The 7882-nt window shown below is 31.9% G+C and overlaps 2 protein-coding genes across 2 annotated transcripts; one reads left to right on the forward strand and one right to left on the reverse strand.

Moving 5' to 3' along the window:
• The first annotated feature begins 1321 nt into the window (after positions 1–1321).
• Positions 1322–4723, forward strand: LOC107487784 (methionine aminopeptidase 1D, chloroplastic/mitochondrial). Its single transcript, XM_016108479.3, has 10 exons — positions 1322–1482; positions 1557–1626; positions 1881–2106; positions 2344–2505; positions 2602–2643; positions 2987–3058; positions 3347–3426; positions 3807–3904; positions 4013–4060; positions 4226–4723. The coding sequence occupies exons 1-10, from the start codon at positions 1371–1373 to the stop codon at positions 4369–4371; spliced, it is 1056 nt and encodes a 351-aa protein (XP_015963965.1). The 5' UTR covers positions 1322–1370; the 3' UTR covers positions 4372–4723.
• Positions 4724–4819: 96 nt separating this feature from the next.
• LOC107487783 (patatin-like protein 1) lies at positions 4820–7233 on the reverse strand. The gene is made up of 7 exons (XM_016108478.3): positions 7067–7233; positions 6607–6794; positions 6320–6509; positions 5992–6156; positions 5612–5911; positions 5146–5318; positions 4820–5036 (listed from the first exon to the last, which is right to left on the reverse strand). Exons 1-7 carry the CDS (start codon positions 7211–7213, stop codon positions 4970–4972), a joined length of 1230 nt encoding a protein of 409 aa, XP_015963964.2. The 5' UTR covers positions 7214–7233; the 3' UTR covers positions 4820–4969.
• Between the last annotated feature and the right edge of the window lie 649 nt (positions 7234–7882).

Raw genomic sequence — 7882 nt, forward strand, 5'->3', positions numbered from 1 at the left:
CTCTCCTTTTCTCTTTCAATTTGTCTTCATCTCCTAACAAAAGCCTCTGCTCTGCTTCTTTTTATGTCTTCACAAACTTCTACAAACCCTCCGTTAATTCTGATATTCAATCCGTTTTATCTTCTCCTTCGATTCTCATCATGATGTCATGTATATGTACCTTTTTTATGCTTCAATTAATTTTCTTTGTTTTTATTGTAATAAGTTTTAAGTATATAAAAAATATATATAATTTTATGAATCGATTTTAATCATTTCTTGGGTGGATTCTCATTCTTTTATTTTTCTCAAAAATGAAATAAGTTGCACTCATCGTACTATAGCTATATTTAACTATTAATTTTTAAGGTAATAATATCTTGCAGCAGACTATTTATTCAATACAAAATAGTAGTAAGTAGTAGTAGTGGGAGTAATCTTTGATTTTTTTTAGTATATTTAATATATTAAAAATAATTTAATTTTTATACACTACAAATATAAACAATAAAACTAGAGATTTAACTCTTTTTTAAACTAAGTCTTCAACCAAGTTCTTTCTCTATTTCTCTTTCTTGGTTATCTTATTCTACACATTTTCTTCTTTAATATCATCCCGCAACTATCATTGTCTCCTTTTTCTTTTTTTTTTGATTTAATATTTTCTCTTTTTTTTTATTCTCTTTTATTATTATCGTCATCATCATTGTCGTTACCTTCTTCTTATATATATATTTAAAAAATTAGAGTACATAATTTTGATGTAGAGCATTAAAAATTTGGTATACAACACAAAATATTTAATATTTAATAAAAAATTTTAAAGGATTATATGCCTAAAATGTTGATATCAACTAATAAAATATGTTTAATATATAAATTTTAGTGGACACAACAATCTTTATGGATGGACCAAAATTGGTGGGCATCAAATGCAATTAAACTAAAAGATGTAATCAAATAGTATAATTGTGTAAAAATATATTATCAACAAAAACTTAAACGAATATATTTCATACTATTTAATATTTAGTCCTAAATCCAGATCTACTCATCGCCGCTATTGTGCCTAATAGGTGAAAAATATATAAAAAAATAGATGACATTGCAAAGAAAAAAAAATTATTCATAAAATAGTTTTTAAAAATTTGAACACTAACACAACTTATAAACAATAATAAAAAAAAGCTACCGCTGGTATTAATTAATCGATACATTTTTTTTAATGCATATTTGGGCCAGCCCAGGGCCTTAGATGGAAAAAGATCCACTACGTGGCCCACATTTTGCTGAAGTCCATTTCAAAATCGCATGCTTGCAGTGGCACCTTAGCAAAGATGAAGGGATAAGGAACTTAGGAAGGAAGAGGAGGAGAAGCCATAAAGAAAAAGATGGCGGGCGGCGTGTCAGTGCATCCGAGGTTGATGTCTTCTTTCGTCGGAACTCGTCTCCGACGTTGCTCCTTGCAACAACCCCTTCCTCAACTATTTCGTTACAACCCAGGCACCTTCTTTTTCACTTCCCTCTTTTCCCTCCAAATTTATTATCAGCTTCTGTTTTAATTTATTTTCGGACAGGAAGCAAGCATGTTTCTATGCGGTTATCTCGAACATTTTCTGGCATCACCAATCTCTTATTCAATAGAAGGTACACTACTCAATGTTCCCTTTTTACACCAAATTATTGTTTCTAATTTTTGTCAATGTTCTTTTGTTATTACTACCATGACCGTGTAGTATTAAGTCATCTAGCTATACTTTAGGAACAAAGGTTTATGGAACTGTGGTTTATGTTCTGCATCTGTAGCACTAAAATTTGTTATAGTCCTTAGACAATAGCATTTGGGAATCAGTGGTAATCTGTTGACAATTTGGTTAAGCTCATGGATGATGGCTTCGCAGAACTGTAGATGAATTGCCAGGCAAGCGCAAACGTCTGAGGCCGGGAAATGTTTCTCCTCGTCGAGAAGTTCCGAAGGATATTCCTAGGCCTCCATATGTAAAGTCTAAAACTCCAGCAGGACTTGTGACTGGCCCTGAAGTGCATGATGAGAAGGGGATAGAATTCATGAGAGCTTCTGGAAGGCTTGCTGCACAGGTTCTTCAATATGCTGGCACCTTAGTCAGGGTGAGTTGCTTATGCTTTTTTCACCGATCAATCACTCGTAGTATGTCCCCTAGATAAAATCTTGACTGCTCATTATGAAACTAAATAGCCAATTTATTATTACTCTCGTGATATTGGTGAATGGTGCAATTCCTGATCCCTATATGTCCCTTTTGCTTATATAAATACACCGGTTGATATGTTTTATTTAGAGGGAAAAAAACTCGATTTTATGTTAGTTTTAACTTCTGTTGACAGCCAGGCATAACAACTGATGACATTGACCAAGCTGTTCACCAAATGATAGTTGATAATGGTGCATACCCATCTCCTCTTGGCTATGGTGGTTTTCCAAAGAGTGTCTGCACATCCGTGAATGAATGCATTTGCCATGGAATACCGGATTCTCGTGTGCTTGAGGTCCGTCTGCAAGACCATTCTTTTCCTTTTAAATGAGATCATGCCTCCTATGTGAAGAATATTTTGATACATTTATTTGTTTATTTATGTTTGCAGGATGGTGATATAATCAACATTGATGTTACCGTTTATTTAAATGTAAGTAATGTTTGCTGGGGTGCTTTTAGTGGGATAGCCATCGAATTTCATTTTCTATGTAATTTGCCTGGTTATTTCTTCTTTGCTGGGCTTCTACCAGCCTATTTGATATAATCGGTATTAAATTTTTTTTCATGAAGTGGTTGTCTGCTATTAGGTATTTGCTGAACATAGATTATTCTGATTAAAAAACTTTTTCCTTGAGTTTTCTAATTCATCAAGTATCTTGTTACTTTTGCATGTTGCATTGATATCATAAAAGTTTTGTATTCTCGTGTTTTTGCAATTCCTATCAGAAAAAGTTGCATGTAGTTTGTTAAGTGTTCATATCGATGAGTTGCAGGGCCATCATGGTGACACATCTGCAACTTTCTTTTGTGGAGATGTTGATGATGAGGCAAGAAAACTAGTTCAGGTACCAATTTTGAACATTAGTATCCGTAGATAAATATTTGCTCCTAGCTGTCTACTCTGGAAGTTTTTGTCCGGGTCTTATTTGTACTTTGGGCCTGTTCTGATAACACTAATCATATTTTGCTCAGCTATAGTCACTTTTATTTTTTGTTTTGCTTCTATTAATTTCAGAAGGCTTCAAGATGATACTGTTCTAGAATTCTCTGTTGTGGCTTCGACTTTGTGGAGTGGTGGTTTGTCTTCTCTCCATTTGTTTCATGCTTATGCGGGTTGTTTGATATTGATACAGGTAACTAAAGAATGCTTAGATAAAGCAATATCAATATGCGGTTCGGGTGTGGAATACAAAAGGATAGGCAAAATAATTCAGTAAGAAACTTCACTTATTTGCTCTGTCATGTGTTGTACATATTTTTCTTGTTCCGGTCTCTCCTTATACGTTGAATTTTTCCTCACCTCCGTTTGAGGAGGATTGAACAATTTTTCTAGCTTGTTGAGGAATAAAACCAAAATGAAGGCAATTTATATTGATTATATTTTAAGGCTTCTATTTGAAGAGTCTTGTTGAGCAATTATACAATTCTCATAGCAGTTGTTCTTGGTCTAAGAAATTGTATAATTCAACTCCATTCATTTTCTCTTCCCTAGCCTCGCATCTTCTTACTTCGAAGCAGTTATCTGCTTCTGTTAATATGCTTTGACGGCTCTTGATTGTCCAGTGCTTAATGTTGATATCTATTCTATTTTAGTGATCATGCAGATAAATTCGGTTATGGGGTCGTGAGACAGTTTGTTGGTCATGGAGTTGGAAAAGTTTTTCATGCTGATCCAGTTATTCTTCACTATAGTAATTAACTTATAACATTCTACTTCTTCAGTCTTCTATTTGATTTCTTATCTGTCAAAGTTCAATCACTGTTGTGTTTGTATTTTGTAACATATGTATTATCTTCAGGAAACAATGAACGCGGACGGATGATGCTAAATCAAACCTTTACAATCGGTAAAAAATTTGTTGCCATGACTATAATATAGATTGTTATGAACTCTTATGCTTGTGATTGGTAATTAGTGGAACTGGAAACTTCACATTCTTTTCCTTTTTTCCCATGATCTAAGTTGCAATGATATTTCACTATAACATTTTTGTACATGACAAATTTTACAGAACCAATGCTAACTATAGGCAGCATCAAGCCTGTTTTGTGGGATGATAACTGGACGGTGGTGACGGAAGATGGAAGTCTTTCGGCGCAGTTTGAACACACCATTCTTGTAACCTCGGATGGAGTCGAGATTATGACTCGATGCTGACGGACACAACAGTTAATATTTGCGGATAGCCAATTGGAGAACCACTATTATTGAAAACTTAAATTGATTTAATCACTTCCAGACTGAAAGGGAGTAGATTCTGAAAGATTAAAAGAACTCTTATAATTTTTGTTGATAGTCTCCCCTGATTATTGTATTCTTTCTGCAGGTTAGTTCATCATGGTTTTCCAATTATAGTTGACACATATTCTTTCACAGTTTTTCTCAAAATTTGGGGAGAAAAATATGGGTTCAGGTTTTGAGATTGTGTATACTTAGTAGTAACCTTATATGCAAGTAAGAAGGAACCGTGTGCTGTATTATCTTTTTCAAGTGTATTGTCATTCTCATATTGGTCGAATTTATTTTATTTAATTTTTATTCTTTTTATATGTATCTACTTATTAAAATTCTTGTGAAAGATATTAATCATATTAAGAAACCAAAAGAAATGAAAGATACCCTTATGTTTGCTTTTCAAGCTAATAGAGTTATAGAGAGGGGTTTTTTGTTAATTTAATCCCAAGAGGGATTATATGAGTTATTAGGCAAACGAATTTGTTGAACAATGGATTCACTTGCAATCTGGTGATCTTTCTCAGTTCCCTATTTTCATGCGAGTGGAGTTCCTTAATTTTCTTTCGTCCGAGAGTAATTTTGCAAACCTGCAATTATTAATATATATTTAGTAATATGGTATGTGAAGTTTTTGTTGAACCTCATGGTTGCAATAACTAACTTAATATATTAATAAAAATAAATAAAGGAACTCACCTTTTGAGCTCTTGCTGATTACTGCCTTTATTTGGAACAGGTTGGTATCGACCAGTATCTAGATTGACACGTGTAACAGGGTTTGTGAGCAACTCCTCACCTTTTTTGACGAGATTATCTAAATTCTCTTTTGTTGCTTTATCTGCGGAAGCTAATTCCCCATCCAATGTTCCCTGTTACAAAAAAATTACAATGAAAAAATTATTTAATTAGGTTAAAAAATGTTTGTAAAAGAGATAAACTCACAAGAAATTTTTTGGTAATAACAGTTAAAAGAAAAAAGAGAAATAACAACTACACATTTCTAGTAAATATTATTTTTCCAATAAAATCAGTCGCTAAAATCAATTACTATATATTTGTATATTTTTAATGTATATTCAGTACTGGTAGCTGATTTTAGTAAACATCTAGTATGGTTGATTACAATTTGACCAAAATAAAAACAATAATTGTGATTACTTACTTGGATTCGGAGGTAATTGTCTTCAGAATGAAGAGCAGTAAAGATGACACAGTTGTGATAATCAACCATGTCAGTGCTTGCTTCACTATAACAATCTATTATGGGAGTTGATCCTGAGTCCAATAACCAATTCAAAATACCCCATTTGGCCACCTTCTTAGCCTCGTATTTGTGCTCATTCCTGTTTGTTCCTGTCCCCAGCGATAGCACTAGAAACCGATCAAAATCCAATGGATTAATCTTCCCTTCACCTGGCTTCCTTAGCAGCTTCTTGCTCACTTCTCTCACTCCAACCAAAGTCTGATCAAATATGATCACCAATATTAACAATTTACCAGCAAATATAATTAAGTATGTTATGATCATCAGTTAATTACTACCGGATTGTTAGCCGCCACCCCACCATCGATGAGGTTGAATTCTTTGATGATGTTTCCATTTTCATCTTTTTTTGTAAAATAATAAGCTGGCAAAAGAGTTGGAGCAGCCGTAGTGCCTATGCAAATGTCTGAAATTGGAACATCCAACTCTGGCTCTGTTTCCAGCTGCAAAAGAATTTCAACTATTTTTAGAAATTGATCTCAATTATAATATCTATTAAATTTAACCGTTAAAATTATTGGAATACTGATGTTCCAGAAACACTTGAATATTATAGGTCTAAACAAATACAACAATGTATAAGCTCTGAATAATTAATGAATAAACCTGATAAGAGGAGAAGATGGTAGGTTGAAGTATTTTGATATCAAAAGTTGTAATAGCAATGTTTGTGACTGTTTGGCTTAACATTATTGTGTCCCCTACCGTCTCCTTAACTAGTTTGTGAAGGTACTTTCCATCATACTTGGATCCTAACAAAACCTTAATTGTGTTTATCAACCATGCAAATATTCCACTGCATGCCAAATATAGTATATCATCATAATCTTTACATATATATATATTTTTGGTTAGTAATAAATAATAATGCATAATTTTTGTGAACTAATTACCTAGTTTGTGGGAAAATCTTTGGAGAATGTTCAAGGTAAAATGGTACTATATCTTTAGCAGCAAATAAAGGGCGATTTGTGGCCTTTGGATTTGGAGCTGCTAACATGGAAGCAACAAGACCACCTGTACTTGTTCCTGCTATTATATCAAAGTAATCTGCAATTCTTGCACCTTCACCATCTAGCTCCTATATATATCAATATTCATTTTCATGAAAAACAAAATACACTTTAATTAGGCATATAATATTGTACTAATTATATCCTAAGTTATTTCTGTTAGACATATATACCTATTTATGTCTCTTTAAATTTTGAAAAAAAAAATTATACAAATAATAAACCTAAATTGAAACTCTTATTTTAAGAAAAAATACTAAAAATATAATTATTTAAATTTTGCTTCTTAAATAAATTTAAACTTTTTGAAAAAAGTGGTTTTGTAATAATTATTACGCACTTGGAGTTGGGACTCAAGGAAATCAAGAATAACACCGGGAATGATTCCTCTGATGCCTCCACCGTCAATGCTAAGAACTGTTATAAGATTTCCATATTTTGGTGGAAGATTTTCCGGTGAAGATAATAATGTTGGGTGGTTTTCCATTGCTATAAGCAAACCGAATTCAGATGATAAGCAAAAAGACTTAACGTTGAGTATGGAGTATAGTAATCTCATCTAGCCATCTACCAAGACTAATATATATACATATAATTATAATTCCATTTTTAATGCAATGCTGGTATAACAGTGATAAGAAAAAAAATATATTGTACATGCAACTTTTTTTATATTATCATGCAATTTATTATAAAGTATTTGACTAGCTACTATACTCTATATTATAGCAATGTGAAAAGTAAAATATAATATCATATATGTATTTTATACTTGATGAACAACTTATTTTATTGTACTTAATTTTAGAATGAATATATTAATTTTCTATATTGTGTATAGACACACACTTGATCTGTAATACATATTAGTTTATTTTTATTCATTCATTTATTTTGTAATACCACCCAGAATAATGACAAATCAATAACTAATAATATTCTGTTTTTCCTCATGACTTTTTTTTTATCATGTTGTAATTTGTTTATATTTCAAATAAATTTAATAATGATGGGAAGAGGATATATCATACTTATTATATTTTTTTTTGGTAAAAATCATACTTATTATTTATTTTTCTCTGTATGTGTAACGAACATTATTACTTACTTCCTTGGATTTTATTATCTATTTGATTCAGCGTAACAAAAAGTAGGA

The sequence above is a fragment of the Arachis duranensis genome, chromosome 5 (genome assembly GCF_000817695.3).
Source record: "Arachis duranensis cultivar V14167 chromosome 5, aradu.V14167.gnm2.J7QH, whole genome shotgun sequence".
NCBI classification, from domain to species: Eukaryota; Viridiplantae; Streptophyta; class Magnoliopsida; order Fabales; family Fabaceae; genus Arachis; species Arachis duranensis.